The 22,920-nt window shown below is 37.7% G+C and overlaps 1 protein-coding gene across 1 annotated transcript in view; it reads right to left on the reverse strand.

Moving 5' to 3' along the window:
- tmem39a (transmembrane protein 39A) overlaps positions 1-22,920 on the reverse strand; it is an 88,364-nt gene that overhangs the window by 51,927 nt on the left and 13,517 nt on the right. The window contains exon 2 of the mRNA XM_039744620.1: positions 9,633-9,826. Coding sequence (XP_039600554.1) covers positions 9,633-9,745 — 113 coding nt within the window. The 5' untranslated portion in view covers positions 9,746-9,826. The remainder of the gene's footprint in view (positions 1-9,632; positions 9,827-22,920) is intronic.

Consider the following 22,920-nt stretch of genomic DNA (forward strand, 5'->3'; position numbering starts at 1 on the left):
AGCAGCAGCGTGTCTATGAACTTTTGGAATCTCTTGTGAGTATTTAGCGACAGCGTCTTGTAACGGTTGTCACGAAATTTTTTATTGTGTGCCTTTAACTGTTTCCGCCGCGTGCTTCCTTTTAGAGATTATGTCCCAGTAATTAACCGTCTGTGGGATATCTGTTTAAGAAGAATTGGGGGCAAACTATGCCTGTGGGTCTTTGCTAAACGTAAGGGGAACTGACTGTAAAAAGGCAAGGAGGCGTGTATTTTGAACGAAAAGGGAGAAGACAGGGAAGGAGCGGAAAAGTGAGAAGGAAAACTGTTTAAATAAAGAGCTAATAAGGTGAATGGAAAGAAGCAGCCAGCGGTAGAGCAAGGAAGACTCTGTAATAAGGACGGTGGGGTGCACGTAGAAGGTGTAACAATAAGATTGTTAAGCCTTATGATAATGTTCCCGCACGGAGGGTTTAGAGAGACGCACTGGGAGAAGTATAGAATAGGGAAGCCCGTTTGACTGTTCTGCTGTTCTCCTTCGACAGTCCTGTGGCTCTGCATATTTGTATACACCTCTCTAAAGTTTGTCTTCTCTCCGTAATCTTTGTTGCAAACTTGCATCACTGGTTCCGCACACAATTCGGTCACGTATAAGGGAACTTTTAACCTCCCCGAAATTGTATGTGCCTGCTAACACTCTCAGATCTGTTACGTAGTTGTCTATATTTTCTCCCCTTGCCCGATTTCTTGGAAAAAAATCGGAACCTCTCTACAGTTTTGTTTATTTACGGGTTGTAATGTTCATCACATTTACGTATCATCAAGCTCATGGTTAACTCATCAGGTTTTACATCACCGGTCAGTGCCTGACACAATTCTCTGCCGCTCTCTCCAATAAGATAATGGAATAATCTGACCTTCGTGTTTTCCTCTGCCTCCAGCATTGCAAGTTCTGTGTATAATCTAAACTCGTCCTTCCATGTTCTCCATGACTTTGCCAGGTCTTTAGCATCGAGGCTTTATACCCTGCGTCTTCTCATTAAACTTGTATCTCGCGAATATCTTGTGCGATCTTGCGATGTCTACAGGTTTATTTAATGTTAGCTCAGACCCGGCACTTAAGTTTCTCTCGCACTTTCGCTGAGTTTGTGCCAAACACTATTCTATCCCTGACCATCTCATCTTCGTTTGCATAAGCAAAGTCCTTCACCTGCAATTTTAACTCCATTAGAAAGTGATCAAAAGTCTCGTTTACACCCTGCGTCTTCTCATTAAACTTGTATCTCGCGAATATCGTATTCGTCATAGGCATGACAGACACCAGCGGCAGCGTGTCTATGAACTTAATTTAAATTTAAGGTTTAAACTGAGCTTTGTTTCCGCAGTAGCTGCACTTATGAATATGCTTGTAATCGTCACTCGCTTCATATTCTTTTGATGCCTTCTCAATTGTGTAATGTGTTTTTTGAACAGGTTTCATTCATCAAAGTGATCACTACCCAAATCGGTACTCGTGAATCTAAGATGTTTAATAGGCATTCCCGGTATTAAGTTGTGGATTTGCCTGCAAATATTTAGTGGCAGCGTGTCTATGAACGTAATTTAAACTTAAGCTTTACACATTGCTTTCCTATTGACATGTGTACAAAGGCTTGTTCAGTGTCAGAGGGTTTCCGCAGTAGCTGCACTTATGAATAAGCTAAGCACAGTCCTTCACCCGCGAATATTTAGCGGCAGTGCGTCTCCCTGACCATCTCATCCACATTTGCATAAGCACAGTCCTTCACCCACGAATATTTACCTTATATGGGCAGGCATTCAATTACGTGGGAGGTGTGATGCTGCAGGACGCAACTCCGCCTCACACGGCGACCAAGCTGCAGGCTATGCCCGTAAATATGGACGAAAGTAGGTTCCAGTTATGACCGTTATGCGTAGAATTTCAAAATGAAACCTGCCTAACTTTTACAAGTAAGCTGTAAGGAATGAGCCTGCCAAATTTCAGCCTTCCACCTACACGGTAAGTTGGAGAATTAGTGATGAGTCAGTGAGTGAGTGAGTGCTTTGCCTTTTATTAGTGTATATATATATATATATATATATATATATATATATATATATATATATATATACACACACACACACACACACAGGTATACAGACATATATAGCCACTGTCTGTCTGCTTTTCATAAGAGACCCATTTAATGGATTTAGATCAGGTTTTCTCTTGAATTTGCTTGAATATTCCGGTTGATTTTGCAACTTCTACTCATTGCGCCAAGTATCATAGTTTGGTTGCAGCACCGATTTATTCGCACTAATCCAAGCAAGAGGCTGCGGGCAGAGGGAGACAGGACCATCCTCACTCACACGCCAGCCTCCTATCGAGTTGCTTGACCTCTCACCACGTGTTGAAGCGTACCTTGACTCCACTTAACTAGTGATACCTGTTTGTTCAGCACATTATCATCTAGAGATTGTTAAAGAGTAACGTTTGACATTTTTGAGAGACAAAGATCATAGCTGTGTGTGTTTTAGGGGATACCTGCTCATTGGCAGAGATATCATGGCCATGTGCTCTTCTCCCCACACAGGGAATGCTCTCCCGCCAGAGCTGAACACGATCAGATACAGTAGTAACGTTTGACGTTGGAGCATACCTACCTTCCTCTTGGCCAGATACCTTGGAAACTTTTGACATTTTTGACAAAGAAATCACAGCTACATTCTCGCCACTGATAGCAAAACCAAAAATATTGCATATGGAAAGGCCCTCGGATACGAAAGCCATCAATACAAATAACTACTTTTTTTTTTTTTTTTTTATATAAAGTGTTTTAAAATTTGACCTGTTTCACTACTAGCTAGTTATAAATAATTTTGCATTTTAATAAACAAATTGTTACAGTGATCGTATAATTGAATAGGATTAATCAACCGATTAACCCTTTCCATTTCCTGTCCCATAAACTTTGTCATTTTAATACAGTAGTTTCACTGGCCTCGTTGCCTAAAGGTCATTCCAGGTCAAATCTACTAATGGCCCATGCACTTTAGACATTCTGGGAAAATTACCAGGTGTACCCATGTTAGTCAAGGGGCACTATTTTTTTTTTTTTTTAATGTAAGATCAATACTTGTCAAGATACAGACAATTTATCAAGGGGAGGGAGGTGTTGATTTTATCCAGCCTCATTTTTCATCAAATTTCACAAGTCCACAGCTCAAGAACTAAACCACCGAGCAGGCTCAGACTAACATGTTGGTGCATTAACTGGTATAGTATGTGACAAAATTAAAACATTTGGTCCAGATGACTCTGCATGGTCAAAGGAGCCCCTTGAAAAGAATCAAAATTTAATTTGAATTTGTGGTTTAGCAATGTATGGCCTTAGAAGCACATATTTGTCCTTATTCAGGTAACTACATAGGCTTTCTGAAAAAGTAAAACAGAAAAGTAAATGTATCAGGGTTTGAACAACAGTCCTCTCAAAGACAAAAAATTGTTTTGGATTTCATTTTTAGAGCTCTCCAGCAGCATGTGGGAATGTGCTGATAATTTTAATAATATTTTTAATTTTAATCTGCAATGTCACTTCTTTCTCAAAAAACAAACCTTACTTTTCTTATGAAAATCTTTCATGTTTATTTTCCATCCTAAACATAGGCTGAATGTGCCATGTGTCAATAATCATTGAGTTTTCAATCAGTAAGTTTTCAAAAAATGACAAGCTTTTTTCATATCAAATGACAATGTTCTATCTCATGTTACTGAACAGAGAATGCAATTCTTCATTGCCAAAAGAGTATCTGTTACACCCTACAGAAGATGGCAAACTCAAAGTCAGCCGGGTATCTAGTGAAGACAGTCAATTGACTGTCAGAATATTCTCCACTGAAGCAGCAGCAGAGATCCTGCCCTCTCATGATCACACTCCTGATGGATCAGAACTATCGGAAGCTATATTGGATGCATATATAATGAAAAATGTTGGATTGGTGTGATTCATGATAAAAGTGAAGCAGAATCAGACATCCTGAAATGCTTCATGCATCCAAACTATCCTGCACAGTCTTTCCATTGGCCACCTAGAGACTATATTTGTTTAGTGCAACCTACAATTGTCAGTGGGAGACAGTACCATCTTGAACTCAAAGACAAAGATGTCCTACACTCTGCACTTCGATTGAAACAGAAATGAAATGGGTCACATTCCTGCTGCTGCAATACCAAGATGTTATCATTTCATTGCACTTTGAGCTACTGTTTGTATGAAAATGTGCTATATAAATAAATGTTGTTATAAAGACTACTGTTGTATTTAATGATAAATCAATATCCTCTATTATAAAAGAAATTGCCAAAAGATTTTTTCAATTTGGTAGAGGGGGTCCCACCCTCCTCTCAACCATTTCCGGTTAATGGCCCATGTCCATAGTCCTCTCACCACTCATTCATGTAAATGCTTTTGCCAAGCACAGTTCCTGCACTCACTGCTCTTATACATTTTTATGTTTTCCTCACTTTAAGTTCCCAATAAAAGAAAACTTATTATGTCCAAATCTTATCATAATGACTATTGTTGTATTTAATGATAAATCAAGCAAGTTGTTCATGTGTTGTGCTTAATGTGCCCTTGGTGATTTATTTTTTTCCATTAATCCTGCACCAAAGTTAGTGATGAAAAACTTGATGATTATCATTACTGACAAATGGTGCATTTAACCCATGTTTAGAATGGAAAATAAAAATGAAAGATTCATATAGGAAAAGTAAGACTTGTTTTTTGAGAAAGAAGTGACCATGTAGCATACAGGAAAAAATAATTCTAAACACGTATGGACATTCCTACAGTGCATTTAACTGGTCTGCAAATTAGCCCCAAAATGATTTTTTTCACATTTGTGAGGTCTGCTGGTCAAACCTTGATGCAGTTTCATGTTTGTTTATAGCCTACTGAAAAGCCCTGTGTAGGTATCTAAACCTGGAAAAATTTTCAGCACGTTGTATTAAAAGTATGCTTTCTAAAAGCCTAAAAATGGCAAAGTCAAAGATACAAAATATTGTTTTTCCATTTTTGAAGGTCTGCTCTTACCAATTGGTGTCATCTGGACCAAACATTTTGATGTTGTCACGTACTATACACGTAAAGTTACCAGTATGCAAAACATGAGCCTGCTACGGTTTAGTTCAGTTTAGGCTGGTTTAGTTCTTGAGATATGGTCTTGTGAATTTGATGAAAAAGGTTAGTGTCAAATTTGGCAACCTTTCCCTCACAAAATTGGGTGCATCTTAGAAAGTGTTGATCTTACATCAAAATAATTTTACAGGGTGTCTTCTGGATAATGTGGGTAAAACTGGTATTTTTTTCTGATTTTTTTGAGACCAAAGTGCAGGGTTTTCTGGAAAATTGGTTGATTTGACATGGAATGACCCTAAAGTTACTAAAGGCATCTAACAAGACAAGAAACCTGCGGACACAATGATAATTGTTGCAAATGAACACACTAGTCCTTAGTGTAAATGCAAATTGTCTATGCTGAAATTATACCAACCTTCCAATAAGGAAAATTTGTCAATAACAGTAACGTTAAAAAAACAGCTTATGGAGGGGGGAAAAAAAGGTGTAAACATTTCATGTTTATCCAGGGACTGTAAGTAATCACTTTATATTTATAAATACAATATACATACTTATTTAGCAAAACTGACAATTTCAGATTTTAACTGGTAACTGGAGAGAAAAAAGCTACATTGTAATTAAAAGTTGCAAGTTATTATGTTTCTCTAAACTGATATGTATACATCACATTGTCTCATGCACGCAACAGCATACACAGTTATGCCAAAAGCCTTGGCTCAATTTGCATGGAAGCCAGGATGGGCACATATGTAAATAATTATATTTCCATATCGGTTATGATCACAGTAACTGATACACTAGATTGTCACTAACTCAGTTTTCTATGTAATGGACTAGGAATTTTTGTATTGCCACTTCATCATACACCAAATATACTTTTATTAACAGTCATCAGTGACATATTTAATTAAGAGAGTCCAGCTGATCATTCTAGCATATCAAGACATTCAGGACATTGGCTCTATAGATGCAATAGCGAAACAATACGAATGTAAATGTATTAGAAGGAAGGTTCTAGTGTTAAGGCGAAAAGACATAATGGAAGATCTAATGTAATGTACAACAGACCAACACAATGTGTCTCACTATTTACAAATATACAGCAACTTCAATGGATAATGCCTCAAACTATGGACTAACAACCCACATACTGTAGATGCAACTCATTTGACAGGATCCTCTATGCTATCTGTCATTAAACAACACCATAACTGTGTCTGTAGTAATATTGGCCATGATCAGTTGCACTTCTGCCCTGGAGATGATTAGCATCACCAAGACACAATACAGCAATGGTATGATCCAGAAATCATTCTTGACAGACAAGTCACCCGAAGTCTTAAAGTGCACTACCTCCAAATTTAGGTGGTTACCTCAGCTAATATCAAGGGCTGTCTGACCATCCTACAAAATCTGTCTCCAGCCAAAACAACTCTCCTGCAAAGAATGTCTGATGATATTTTCCAACAGAACAGTGATATTAAACATCATCTTACAGGAACATTTATGTGATACTGGCTCCACTTCATAGACCCCCATAATTTGGAATCTATGCAGCACTGTAAAGGTCACTCTAGGGCAACTACTGTCTGTTTCAAAACCTCCCTGGACAACCACTTTTCTGGAAGACATAGATGCGCACAACATGTGCCGGAGGATTCCATTACCTGTATGTATTACTTGTATCACTACCAAAAGGATGTTTGTGCCCCCACGTCCTCCGTCCCTCAAATATTAGTTATTCCCATTCTGGTCTAATAAATCATTTATTTTCTTTAGTTTTTCAACAGTTTCTTGAGACACCATTCAACCTTGTGTTGCTTTTCATGTTGACTGGACCACTACTTTTAGGTGAATCTACTGGTCTTTGTCTTGAAATAAAATAAAGAAAAACAAGAAAATAACTATAGATGAAAGAAGAATGTGAAAGTTATTTTAAATAAGGCATTGTGTACAGAACACACACCCTGGATAAGAATAAAAACGATTAAATAGTGTAGGGAGTGATACAAATGTTGCACAATCACACAGGCATGCAAAACGGGTGACATCATTTAAAAAAAATAAATAAAAAAAATGTACATATCATACAAGTACAATTGTTGAATATTACCAACAGGTTTGACATGTGCTTAGAAAACCATCATTTTTAAAGAAATGTTTTATGTATGTTTGAGAAAGGGATGATTGTCACTACATGTATGCCGCTGACACATCAATATCTTAGTCTTACAATTTGAGCGCATAATATGTGAAAAACAACAGGAGGCAAAAATAGCTCAATAATTTAATTTGTCTTCCTCTTGCATGTGAAAAAGGTAAAGGTGTATTCTAGGTAGTAGCAGATCTCTCTATTATAAAAAAAAAATCTTGGAAGGCTAGGAAAGAGACAATACATGATTTTCTCTGAGACACTTAACGTCCCGTGAGAGATGGCAGTGAGACAAAAAGACAGGTGCTGCACAGGCTTTTAAACGATCGACGCGCAGCACAACAATCAGGAAACACAGCTCTGCGGCAGCAACAAGCCAGCAGCTGATCCGACTGCATCTCCTTAGCATGTGTTCAGCCAAAACCCCTAACACCCCCCCACCCCTTTAAAACGCAAATAATGGCAGAGACGCAAAGTGGCTGGCATGTAGTGTGGTGTGCCCGGGGAGGGGTGGGGGGCGGTGGGGTTTGTGGGTGGGTAAGCAAAGCGAGCAGATGGGCAAAGCCCCTTAGTATTTTAAAAATATAAACTTCTAAAATAATTTTAAATGCCAAAGATAGTTTTCACACAATTATGGGAAGTTACAGTAAAATAGTTTCTGGAAGAAACTGTTTTTTTATATATATATATATATATATATATATATATATATATATATATATATATATATATATATATATATATATATAAAAATGCACATGAACATTTTAAAACCTGCTTGACCCAATTCAGAGTTGTTAGGGAGCAAAGTTTATCCCAGCAGCACTGGGCACAAGGTAAGACCAAACCCTTGGTAGGGAGCCAAGACATGGCACTAAAGCAGACCCACACAAAGCAAATGTAAAATTGCCAGTAACCTAACTTGCACACTTTTGGGAATCTATGAAATCAATCAGTTTAACTACAGGAAAATTAAGACAAACAGAAATATCACTCAGGAAGCATAACCCACAACGCAAAAACTGTAAAGCACTAGTGCTAAACACAGCACCACTCTACATTCCTGAAATAGACTTCATAAAATTAAACACAAAATATCACACAAACTTATTCTTAAGTTTAGGAAGGATATACAGTGGAACCTCAGTTTGCGAGCATAATTCGTTCCGGAAACATGCTCGCAGTCCAAAGCACTCGTATTTCAAAGTGAATTTCCCCATAAGAAATAATGGAAACTCAGATGATTCGTTCCACAACCCAAAACTATTCATATAAAAATGATTAATACAAAAAATAAAGTAAAAATACATAAAACAAATTAATCTGCACTTTACCTTTAAAAAGAATCATGGCTGGTGTGAGTGAGTTTCTAAACTCTTGTGGGATTGTGTGTCCCAAAGCAATCGCAGTCTCCCAGCGCTGTAGCAGTTCGCCGTATAAGCATATCTAAAAAGATTGCAGACATGCTGTAAGCGCCTGCCGTCGATGGGAGATACTGTACAAGGAATATTATAAAGATCCCGCTACAATAAATAACCGCGCTGTTGCTGTTTCAGACTGAATAAAGCTGGTGTTGTTAAAGTACTGAGACTCAACTTCGTGTTTTGGGGAGCAAGATGTGGACTAGCACTTCACAGCACACACACAGTCACAATGCTGTAGTAAACAGTATACACTCGTACGGCTGTTGACTATATGAGTGAGGCACGCAGACTCAGACGGAGAATAGGAGACGATTGCCCTCAAGAGAAGAGAGAGAGACGCGTGGGGAGGGAGAGAGAGAGAGAGAGAGAGAGACACTTGTGCTAGCGAGACAGATAAGGAGGGAGGGAGAGAGAGAGAGAGAGACGCAAGCGTGAGAGAGAGAGAGAGAGAGAGAGAGATAAGGACAGAGAGAGATAAGGAGAGAGAGAGAAAGAGACACGTGTGGCGAGGGAGAGAGAGACGAGAGAGAGAGAAGAACAATCTTCTCAGTTGTGATCACATGACGCTCAGCAGACAAAGCGTATCCATACTACTCGTATTGCATGACATCGCTCGTTTATCAAGTCAAAATTTATTAAAAAATTTAGCTTGTCTTGCAAAAATACTCGTAAACCAAGTTACTCGCAAACCGAGGTTCCACTGTATATCTAGCTGAACACATTTAATTAAAGTCATCCACAATTCTTTCACATTAAATCCAAAAACTCCAAAACTGTAAAAATGTATGACTAACCCGAGTGTAGGTAAAGGAAAAATCAAAATTAAGAAATGTTTCTTGTTTCATGTAAAATCCTGCCACCAATAATAATAGATTTTCTAAGCAGAAACCATTTCAATATTACCAATTATATATTAGAAAATACAAAATACCTATTTCTGAGGCCAGTTCCGTTGCTGCAGCTTCCTCCTACAAGAGTCTGCAGAGATGGCAATGCTGACCGGCTCAGCTGCTGCCGACTCGGACCCCGCCTTCCACCAGGCATGGCAAGGAACCAAACCAATTCGGGGGACAACAGGATGTTCCACCCCGAGAACACAGTATAGATCCCAGCACTGCCTGACCTCTGTGAACAGAAAACAAAAATACTGAAACATTTACTGGCACAACTTTTAAACATTTTAACCAAACTGATACTGATCTTAATGTTTTTACTTTAAATGTTCACCACTGTTCAAGCATAACTATGTTAAGAATAATCATGAAGATTCGTATAACTTGCACCAGTACCTGCCTAAGAGTGACATGTAACAGAAATAAAAATCTATAAAGGAATATCAGTTTTAGTGAATTTGACTACATAACAAATCCAACATGAAAATATTATTCTGTATGATATTTTAAAACTATGAAACTCAAAATCATTTTTAATGTGATACTGTTTTATGTCTGAAGGGGAAAAAAAGGAAAATAAAAGGAATATATGTCCTTTGTATAAGTAGTCAATCCTTGTATTGTGAAAACTCGAAGATTATAGCAGTGAGAAACTATTCCCTAACAAAAAGTCAATTACCTTAAAACTGTCCTCAACCCATTCTTTAAAATAACTGCCACATTTTATGTATAAAACACCAGTAAAAAGGAGCATTATTACGAAAATAGACGTAAAGGACAACAGAGAAAATGAAGTCTGCAAACCAGGCCAAGACAAAAAAAAATGTAATTCATTAGAAAAATGATACAAAACATAGGGCAGCAGGCACCGCTAAATCAATGATCAGGAACTGGAAGCTATCTTAAACCACTCACATGCTGCCTAGAAAAGTATGTCTGAAACAAGAAGGGGACATCTGTGAAAAGTTACAGAGAGAACAATATCATTGAAGGACCCATAGAATTTTATAGCTGAGATTAGAGCAAAAATACACCAGTAAACCATACCAGGAGCTCTGTATAACATTGCCTTTATAGGAGGATGGCACGAAAGAAGTCATTACTTTAAAAGAACCATATAAAAGGCAAGTCAGTGAGACAAGGTTTTAAGGTCGGGTCAAATTAAAAAATACCCTAAACACATGATCAAATTTACCTTGGAGAAGCAAAAATTTAAATGTCCTACAATGAATCAGTTAAAGTCCTGATCAGACTGAAAATCTGCAGCATTTGAAAATTGCAGTGCATGACCATCAACTGACTAACCTGGACAATCCAGTGTAAATAAACCTACAAGAGTAACCTACAAATGTTGCAAAGATGGAATATACTTACCCCAAACAGGTAGTACACCTTATTGCTAGATAAGGTGGTTCAATTGAATGAGTTAGGATTTAATGTTTAGGCAAATCTACTTCCTTTTGTCTTGGTTGTAGCCATCTGCATATTACCCTTTTGCATATGGTAAAGCTCAACAAATGCAAGCCTAAATTTTAAAGGAGAATGGTCCAAAACCCTGAAGATAGCACTAGAAAGGAACCAGAAAACTAAACCTATAAACTGGTGTCATCCATCCATCCATTGTCCAACCTGCTATATCCTAACTACAGGGTTACAGGGGTCTGCTGGAGCCAATCCTAGCCAACACAGGGCACAAGGCAGGAAACAAACCCCGGGCAGGGCACCAGCAACTGGTGTAATTTTCCTTCCAAAATCCAATCTCAGTTCTACACTCCAGCACATAGTATCAAATGTACAAACAAACAAAACTTAATATGATAAAAATATTAATCCAACATAACCTAAACATTATGGTAAGTGATTCTCCATATCCTTTAACCCCAGTAACAGTAATTTGGAGAAGAATGGGTTTAGGGCTGAGCAATACTAAAGACTGAAGATCAACACCACATATACCATAAATGTGATGCATTTTCTCACAATAATAATATTAAATATTACCAAATGAAATCATTTTTACCCAAAAACAATTTCATAAACAGCTGTGCCTTAAAGTAACATCTTAAATACCACATTTTTTTCTAAACATTTTTAATTTTATGCCTCCTTTACTTATTTTTGAGTTTCCACTATATGTGCTGTGTTCAAAACCTTCCCTGCTTTGCTGGCATCAGCGTTTGTCTATCAGTAAACACTGCACTCTTGCTTTTTCCTTGCCTCTCAATTTGATTGTTTTATATATTATATAGGGAAAGACATAGCTCTAAATCATTACCTTTGCAAATCACAGACCATAACAAATGTACATATTATTATACTTTTTTTATGATTTTCATCATTTGTAATGGTCCCAAATTATGCACTTGCCTTTTCTGGCTCAGTCTGAGAGTCACAGAATTAAGCACAGAGCATGACCGCATATCTAATCCTTTCATTGCTAATTATAAATATAAATAAAACGAGTACTTCATGCACACAACTAGGAAAACATTTTAAGTTAAACATTGCAAACTGCTGTTTGTTAAAGTGGCAAGACACAGTATGTACACAAGGACAAAACAGAACACTAAGTTGGATAAGATAACACAACACCATAAGTTAATTATTCAATACAAACTTTCATGCAGTCATTTGGCACACATTTTACCTGCTAAATAAAACTAGAAACTCAATATGGGGAGAAAAAAAAAAAAATTGTCCAGTGATGCAGTTTACTCACATAATGTAGAAAGAAAATAAGGGAAAAAAAACAACACACACACACTACGAAAGTTATTGCTTTTATTCCTGCATGTAATGTTTCAGTAGAAGAGAACATGTGAATGAATGGATGATGGATCTAGATCTAGTCCTGGAGGGCCACAGTGGCTGCAGGTTTTCAGTTTAACCCAATTCTTAATAAGTGACCCGTTTTTGGCAATATAACATTTATGTAACATACAGGTTTAGAACTGTAGTGTACTTAGGCATTTAATTGGTTTGCTATAGATTGCACACCACCACTCTTGCTTTCTAAATAGTGGATGCATTACCTTTTTGTGTTATTACTGACTTGTACCATTTGTAAGATTGGTTCAGCTGTTCAAAAGAAAGCTGCTCGCTTTATTACATGTTATTCTATTTTATAACAAATCAAACAAAACTACATTCTAAATGGTACTCTCTATACAATAATACTCTAGAATCCCATTAGATTCACACTTAAAATTGTTCCACTGGGCTTAATAAATACAATATACATACATAACTAATGTAATACATAACTAATACTTACATAACTGTGGACTGCCTAAGCCAATACTGATTTAACAAAACCACTTTGTGTCAACTGCGCTGGGCTGGCACCCTGCCCGGGGTTTTAATCCTGCCTTGCTCCCTGTGCTGACTGGGATTGGCTCCAGCAGACCCCCGTGACCATGTGTTAGGATATAGCGGGTTGGACAATGACTGACCGACTGACTTTGTGTCAATAAAACCGATTCTGTCTCCTCTTGATTTCAAAAATGTACTTCACGGAATACTGCCCAGGGTTTCCTATTCCCAGCAATGTTCTCCATAAACCAGTCACTAGCAGGATAATCAAGAAATATAAACCTTCCTGGCTGTCTCTCCTCTGTGTCTTGTACACTTCCAATGAGGGCTGCCTGGTGCCATCCTAAGTACATGTCCAAACCTCATCAACTGGCTCCTCCCAAACCAGAAAAGCAGAAGTACTACTACACTGCACTGTTGCTGGTCTCTTTATTCTATCACAACCAGTGCATACCAAAACTGCACAGGAACTTTATTTCAACTGCTTGTTACTCACAATCTCATTCTTTTGATCACTGCATAAAAACCCATGAGCACTGATGAAAAATGGGATGTAATCATGCCAGTAAAACATGTGCCTTGCTCAAGGACTCTTGCTTCACCATCATGACCCTGTACCATGCACACAAAACTGGAACTGCTGTACTAATTCACTGATCACCCTCACAATCTTCTCTAGCCTCAACCATCCACAAGAAAGGGCCCAAGTTATTGTACCTCTTCCACCTGGGACAGATGCAAACCATTTACTTTGAAGGACTAAGCCAATCTTTTCCTGAGGAAAGGACCATGATCTCAGATTTGTAGGTGCTATTTTGATAACAACTCGGCATTAGAGTTCAGCACAGATCACAGTCCAAGCAAATAGATGAGATATATGCCTTAGTCTCCCAAACTAGACACTCCCAAAACCTTAAGTATACATTAAAATTCTATCCCTGAAAAAATCACAAAATGGCATGGAGAGGAGATAAGTACCAATGGTAGTGTACCACACCCACACTAAGTAGAATCAACTTAATATCAATTGTAAGCAGAAAAACTACCTCCACAATACAAAGATATAATATAGCATGCAGCAACTGCCCCAGGAACCCCTGCTATTTTAGCTTCATCCAGAAGTGCACAGTGGGGTGTTTTCCAAAGCTCATAAAGCACAATATAAATGGGAATAGCAACTTCCACTACCCATCTGTATTTATTCAAGACCAAAGAGGACAAAATTCAGATTGTGTCTACTGGATATGACTTTCAGCTACTGGATGGAGCCAAATGTCATTTGCCATGACCTCAGTAAATCTCTCACAGACAGACTGTCACTTCAACTTCAGCCGAATCTGTCACATTTTCAGCCACCTTACACATATTCTGCAAACCTGAATGTTTCTTAAAAGTATGCTAATCAGGAATGCTAAATGTCAACAATTAAACTGTAACCACTGCTGATAAAACATGGCTGTCACTGCCATAAATTGACATAAAGCACATAGGTTTGAAATGCAAGTGAAAAGAAAAATTGTTAGGTCATTTCCATTCTCTTACAAAAGAGGTATTTAATATTGAAATAAATTATTATTACTTGACACATGCTTACTTACCCCTCCAAAATTATTGGCACCCATGATAAAGAGGAGTAAAAAGGTAATAAAAAAATTCACCCATTGGTGAATTACCTTAATCTCACACTGAAAAAATGAGTATTTAACCTTTAACTGAAGTAAATCCAGACCAAAATTCCTCACCAATAAATAATTATTTTTAACAAAAGCAAATATGTAACTATTATTGGCATGCATGCATCTAGTACAGTAACAGTACTTTGTTATCATGGAGGTGGCATCTGATGGCAGTTTTGGAGATGCTTTGACTCTAAGATGCTACGTTTTTCTGTATTTCTCCAACAGTGATCCTTGGGGATTTCTTTCACCTTACTTACCATCCTACTCACGGAGTTTGGGAGCAAAATAAACTTAGGTGCTACTCTAGACAAGATGGTAACAGTTCCAGTAGATATTAACTTTTTAATTATTGCCCCAAGTGTAGATATGGGCAATTTCTGGAGAGCAGCATTTTTTTATAGCTATTCCCTGAGCTATGGATGCCACAAACTTCAATTGTGTGTTGTGTTACTTTTCCTATGTTGATGAATAAATAAGGGAATTTGGTCTCTATGCCACTTCATATTTATAACCCAGATAAAATGTATATACTGTATGTGAAAAATTAGCTATATTGCTGCATGGTTTGGCTTTGTCACTTCATGACTTTGACAGCTGTATTCAAAATGCTACTTTCCAAGGATATTTATTGCAACTCAGTTTATCAGTAAGGCAAATTTGACTAGTACAGAGACAAAAAGAAAGAATCATTATAATATCATACTTATGTTCACTGCAAAAATACTTATGTTTAATCAATAGCAAAAAGAAAAAGCATGCAAGCAAGTATGTGTATTTCAGGATACGGTGAAGTTTAAGAAAATGTACGTAATTAAAATACCAAGTAGCAATAACAAAATTTACTTAACGATGCATCCTTTAAGTGAATGAATATATAAGATGTCAAAAGACGAAACAGCAAAGCTGTTTAGAAAGACTGAACGTGTAGAGAGTTGAAAAGCAATGATATAAAAACAATGAAGTGCAAAAAGAAAATATTAGCTAGTATAATAACTGCATCAGGCCTATCACATTACTGTGTGTTTACTGTACTGACACTATAAAAACAACAAAACATTAGTTTAAAAAAATCAGTGCACATAAATGGATTTCATCTCTTTTTTGCATAAACTTCAATTAAAATCCCCTCTGAATAAATGGCAAACAAATTTGAATGAGGGTCCAAGCCAAAAGTGCTTTTGGTTTGGGAGCATTTTACTTAATAAGAAAATTAAAGTTATAGCTGTATAATAGTTGTAGTGTTATACTTAACTTGTAGCTTTGTCAGCTTATTATATTGGCTGTGGATATCTTCTGGCTCTAGATAGTTCTTGATATCTTTTTTCATTCTCCTTGTTTAAACAATTCAAACTTCAAACTCTTTACAGCTGCCTATAAATGCATTGTTGTCTAATGAAAATAAGGCTTCTTGACGATTCTTAAACATTTCACTTTCTTTTTAAATAAATAAATAAGCCTGATACATTTTGGGTTGCATAATGCTACAAAAAAACCTTATGAGTAATCACAACACTACTCTGAAATTTACTACAGGACTGGAACGCAGCCAATTACTTCCCCAGCTTATGTGTTGTCTGAATTCTCTAACCTTAACAAATGTCAGCTGAGGGGTCAAAAGCTTTCTGACCCCATTTTCTCACAACACTACACACATTCTGTGGGGGTATCTATGAGGCAAATAAGGTCCCTAGATGTGTCTGTAAGAAGGTGGCATGGTATACCAAAACAGAAACAAGTACAGAAAAACACAAACTTTAAAACAGTAAAGTACCTGCATTTCGGGATTTTCGGAATCAGAAATAAAAATATTTCTCTCACTCCCTCAACCTCAAAGGTCTGTTGTGTACATGTGGAAAAAACAGACGTAATGTAGACTTAACGGGAACATGTGGATACCGTACCCCCATTGCTTCTGCGTAACTGAAATTTCCCGAGGAAAACACCTCAATGATAACCCCTTGCCCCTACTGCTTTACAACAATCAAATCAATTTGAGTACAAATACAACATGAGTCTCTTAAAATGTTGTAATTTTGCTAATTTGAGATCTCTAAAAAGTCGCACAGGTTATTAATAATTGTGGATGCCTTACTGAAACGCTTTTAGGGGACTATTTCACTGTCTCAGTCCCACTTAATAAAAGGTTAAGTAATGTGTACCTAAACATAACAAAATCTTAAAGATGGCAGTATTGCTACAATCCTGAACTGAACAAAAATATAATAAAGAAATCACATATGAAGAATTATCCAAAAACTGAAATTTTTGGAAAACAAAAAAGAAGCAAAGGCTAACTATATACGTTAGGTAAAGAATAGTTTCTAAGTAAGCACAGGGGCCTCATAAGGCCGTGCGTAGAATTCACACTGAAACATGGCGTACGGACAAAAACAGAAATGTGTGCTAGCACAAAAAAAAAATCCAGATTCATAAATCTGTGTGTTCGCCATCTTCCACGCACTTCCACTACATAAATCCCGGTCAGCGTAAAATATAACACGTGCACGCTCCTGCCGCCCCACCCAGACTCCTCCCAGAATTGTGCCTCTTTAAATATGCAAATCAATATAAATAGCCTCTTAAGTTCAGCATTCTGAGAAAAGACAATGGCAAAAGCATTGGGAAAAAATAAGAATTTCAGCGAATACCAAGTGGAGGCAAGGAAAAACAAACTATTTGTTGTTTTAAGTAGTGGCATAAACAACAAAAGAAAGCTGATTGAGCGATATAGCGTGGTGGAGAAATTGGAAAGTTCAAGTTCAGAAAGTTGCACAGTGCCCAAAATAAAAAAAGAAGTGGTCAGATATTAAAGTTGCTATGAAAAGGCAAGTCGTAGCCCATCATCTGGGTGTCATATGAAAGCGTATTAGGGTGCAGAGAAAAGAAAAAAAAATGTACAGTGGAAAAAAATGGTTGAAATTTCCACTTTAATCACATAGTTTATTTTGTCATTAAAGTAGAACATCATAAGCTTCATCTTAAAATAGTTTACTAATTTCTCAAATCCCATCGTAATTAAAATAGCGCATTAAATGCTTAGTATTCTATCTTCATTAAAGTATGCTGCCTGCAGTGACCGCCTACCAAAAACAAACAACGTGCAGCCAAAGGCGGGTAGTGAATCGCCCACCACAGCCCCCATTCAACAGGCAGCCACCCGAGGCACACTACAATGCTAACCTCAGCCGCCCTGTTCACCCTCAATGGCCACCATTCAGCCACAATCGAGTCACCGCTTGCAGCATTACCAGCCACCCACCGAGAACGAATGGGGCAGCCATGTGTGGAGGGCGGGCAGTGAAACACCCCCTTCGCTCCATCCATCCTGCGTCTAGTAAGGAGCAGTAGCTACGGTGGCGTGGTGGGCAGGCAACAAACCGCCCCATCAAGCCTCCGTCCTGCACACGAGCGACAGCTGTGGCCCCGGTGACTATGGACTACGGGCCACTGCTTGCCACTAGGAGCCACCCGAGGGACACTACACTGCGCAAGCAGCGAAATCGCCCTCCTCCAGCCTCCATCCAGCCACCGCTTGCAGTGTCCCCAGGCCGAAGATGACGGAGCGGCAGTTACTGAGGCACATGCATCACAGCTGCTGCCCCGTTCCTAAGTCAGAAGTCCGTAACTTGGGGACTACCTGTATTTAGAACTGAAGAACAAATAATAGCAATAGATGTTTCTCTCTATAATAAAAGAAAATCCTGCGACAAGACATGATCTTGAAGAGAAACACTTCAGAGAGGGAGAGACACTTTCACTTCCCGCAACACGGTCAAGTCACGTCACACCATTGGAAGCATGTTCCCGTGAGGTGATGACTTGTCAAACAAGACCACTGTCATGTAACCTCTCAGTTGTCACCCTGCCCTACTTGCAACCATTTTCAAACAAGATCGTGGTCATCTAAAAACTGAAGAGCGAGCGAGCGAGCAGAGTACAAGACACAGTAGAACTTCATAAAGACGTTCAAAAACGGTGGCGCCATACACAAGTAGAGCAGCTTACAGATTATGAAAGCAGTGGAATTCGAGAGACTCAAAAAAAAAAAAAAACACTGGCGCCATATACACAGACAGAGCAAGTTCAAAAATATGACAATACTAAAATTTGAAAGTGTTAAAAAAAAAAAGTAGACTTCATTCGCTCTAACAAATGGAAATTATTACTCGGTGAAATAACAGCAAACACTGATCAAATATGTGGACATAGGTGATATGTCGGAAGGATGTAGATATTGTAAGGCTTTAAAGTTTAAGTCGGAGACTTGTAGTTCGGCAAATTCATGTTGCCATCAGGGAAAAAGTACTGCCACTTCCCAATGAAGAGCCGTTTCCGCGAGAATTAAAAGATTTGTTGTTTGGTGAACAGGAAATCCACAAACACTACAGCCAAAATATAAGCGTCTACAATAATCTTTTCGCGTTGGCATCATTCAATGCACAAAAAGTTGATTTACACAATATTGGACCATACGCTAAGGGAATCTGTGGTCCCGCAACAATTAAAGGTACAACAACAAGTTTAATTTAAAAAAAAAAAAACAAAACACAATTTGGTCAGGTGTAGTTATGATCACGGAGATGCGCTGCAACATAGAATCGAAAGAGTTAAATGATCCGACGTACTAGAAATTATACAGCCAATAATGGATACAAATCCATACTTCCAAAGGTATCGTACTGTACACAACATTTATCTAGAGTACACAGACAAAGAAATTGTCTTGGATTTCTATCTGAATCCGAAAGATCACAGTCGCATTTATAATAAACCAACATGTGATGCATTGTCAGCGATAATAATTTCGAAAGACTGAGATACCAAAGACAGAGTAGATATTCGTGTATATCCAAAAGTAAAGAATGATTCGTCATTTCTGTCAAATACATCTCCACATTCAGATCCTTTACTCTTTCCTTTGCTTTTCGCAGATGGCGAAACAGGATGGTTGTACAATATGAAACGAACGCATTCAGAAAAACATACAACACCCACACAATATTTCGGATCCAAATTAGCGATACGTTCCCATGTATTTAACCCACTTCTATCATCTCAATGTCTATCGCAACATTACATTATATAATGCGTATTTAAAAGATGAAGCTAATCGTTTCTTCTTTATTAAATCGAATCAAGCTAAACTTAGAATGGAACATATGCAAGGGCTTATTGATCATGTTCAAAATTCAAATATCAATAGTTCTGGATGTTGCCATTGCATCATGATATAACTGTTGCAATGCTCTTGGACTACCTTGATATGATGATAGTAATATTACTGCTGTTGTACCTATTTTGAACTTGTCTTAACTATCGGTTGACCAGATTTATTTCTTACAATGACGTGCAATCCACAATGGCCAGAAATCCGCAGCTTCTTGAGAACAATGCCACCTGCTCTGGATATTCCCACTTTCATAAGAAGATTGTTTTATCAGAAAAGTCTTTTTATTGAAACGATATTCACTCATGGCCAGTTATATTATCAAAAGTGAACATAATGCATATGTAACAAATCCCATGGGAAAAAAAAACACTTTAAAATTGTTTTTCCGCAGGACCAAATCCGGGGGTTGGCGAGCGGAGCGAACAGGGGGCGGAGCCCCTGGTATTCTACAAAAACTCTACAAGATAAAATAAATTTCATTAAGACAAAAGAAAAGGTATACAAAATTCTTTTTTCCACTGCGTTTTAAAAATGGTGTATTCAAGGTGGTGACCATCATTAGCAATACACTCTTCGAGAAGATTTCTAAACGCTTGCATGACTCGTTTGGCCATTTTAAGGGGAATAGCGTCCTTGAGGGCTTCAAGGTTTTGAGGTCAGTGTGTATATACCTTCGACTTAAGCTGGCCCCACATGAAGAAATCGCAAGCAGTGAAATCAGGCAAACGTGAAGGCCACCCAACATCGCCGTGCAGGGAGATAAGCTTTCACGGAAACATCTCCTGCAAAACTTGCATGGATCTCTGTGCCGTATGAGCTATTGCTCCATCCTGTTGAAACCAGGCATTCTCTCATCCATTCCTCCAGTTCAGACCACAAATAGTTCTCTAGCAATTCAATGTAACGTTCTGAAGTAACAGTGACTGTTGCTTCCCCCTTCTCAAAAAAGTAAGAGACTACAATACCAAATTCTGCAACAGCACACCAAACTGTAACACGATCACTGTGCGGGGGTCTCTAATGAAGTTCACAAGGGTAGGTTTCAGTCCAATAGCGAAGGTTTTGCTTATTTATGCAACCATTCAAATGAAACTGTGCCTCGTTATTGCACATGACAATAGCATCTCAAATGATTTGCAGAATGTTCAAGCACAACTATCTACGGCTCTGCCAGTCTCTCTCAGTGAGTTCCTGCACCACCATCATTTTGTATGGATGGAAATAAAAGTCATCATGCAAAATCCTCCTCAAAGAGGTGTTGAAAATGCCTAAGGCAGACGCATGTTTGCACGCTGAACATCTAGGAAACTACAAAATTGATGCCCTTACAGATTGGATGTTTTCAGGCGTTCATACAGTCGAAGGATGGCCTGGAGACTTTCTGTTCAATAATGTACCTGTCTGTCTAAATTGAGCCACTCACTAAAGAATTGTTTACCGATTTGGGACATCACCGTTAGGAGAAGTGCTGAAATGCGTTAAGAAGGTGCATTATATAGTGATGATGGATTCATTGTTTTTGAAGAGCGATTTGACAGAGAAAGCACGATATGCACGGGACCAAGGCATATTGCAGACTCACAATTACAAGGGATTGCCCATTAAATGACCCCACCCCTGACCACTTGGTTGCCTCTACCTCGCACAATGACCATGAGAAATGTGGTACTTCATTTTGGCTCACTCTATATAATGCAATTTGAAACTGTTGTTAAAACTTTTCTTTAGGTTGGCATGCTCTCTTGGAGTACAAGAGACTGGGAAGTTCAGGACTTTGACTAAATCAAAATGATAAACATAGGTGTCACTGTGTTTGCTGTTTTTATTTACTTAGCTGTTTGCTGTTTTTATTTACTTAGCTATTTATTTTTTGTGAGATGAGTGTCTTGAAAGGCCCCTTTAAATGTAATGTATTTTATTATTATTTTTATTACTAAAGATGCCAGATCAGACACAGTTTGATAGATACATGGAAATAGTTACTGAAACCATGTTGTCTGATATTTATAAGAGGAGTTAATTCACCAACACTCCACTTAATTTTTACTACAGAATTCCCCATTTACTTTAGCACATATGCCAAAGATTCAAAACGACCCAGTAATGTAAAAGATAATTAGTATGATATCAATTTGTGTCAGGTATCCTAGAATCCAGAATGTTTTTTTATGTTAATAAATATCTCTCTTTTCCTAAAAAAAAAAAAGTGATGTTTGTTTTTTCAACAGTACATAAATCTTAAGTTACACTGCAACCCTGTTCTCTCAAAGGCAACCCTGGATAGAGCTGTGCTCAATTGTTACCATCCAGCAGCATGCTAGAACACTTTGTACGGCAAAAGACGGTCTCCAGCACTACAGTAATAAGTTAAATTAAATAAGTAAATGATTACAGATGATTGCAATTAGAAATTTATTTCCTTTCTTGTCAATGGTTATTGTTTTCTCCAAAGGGAAATTTAAGAAATGAACAATAAAACTATCTAAAATCAGTACAGGTTGTACAGATTTCAAAATGGATTTACTGAGTGGGTAACTGAAAATAACTGACTCTTGTAAGGCAGAAATGGTGATGACAAACTGTAATCAATAGGAATATTGATTTTATTGGCACTTCTCCTTAAAGAGACCTGTACATGAAAATTAGAGTTACCAGTGTTAACGAGACTGAAAACAAAATAACTCTTGAAACACACAAGAAGGAACCCTTTAGTCTTGTATAACATACTAACTTTATGTTGCTTAGATATGATCCAGCAGCAAATTTTTAATAAATTATTATATGAAATAAGATTAAATTAGCCACTTGGTAGGTTATATAGCTTCTTTGTATGACCTGAATCAAAACTCTGACGGCTGCATAGACAGAGCACAAAGAAAGCATAATATGCACGACTAACAGACCTACAAGTCAAGACAGAAATGAAAGCCAAAAAAACAAAAATAGTCACACAACTATTTTCATGCCTTTCAACCACATTTTTTAACAAATGCAGAAACCAATAAATTCTAAATAAACTTCAATGTCTTTACCTGATAAATTATTAAAGTCTGTGCTGGATTCCAATCATGATCATTTAAGTGAGTGAAAAAAGGTAATAAGATTGAATTTGTTCTTGATTAAAAAGCTTCTCCAGTCCAGCCCAATGTATTTGCTTTAATGTAT

Source organism: Polypterus senegalus, chromosome 2 (assembly GCF_016835505.1).
Source record: "Polypterus senegalus isolate Bchr_013 chromosome 2, ASM1683550v1, whole genome shotgun sequence".
Classification (NCBI taxonomy): Eukaryota; Metazoa; Chordata; class Cladistia; order Polypteriformes; family Polypteridae; genus Polypterus; species Polypterus senegalus.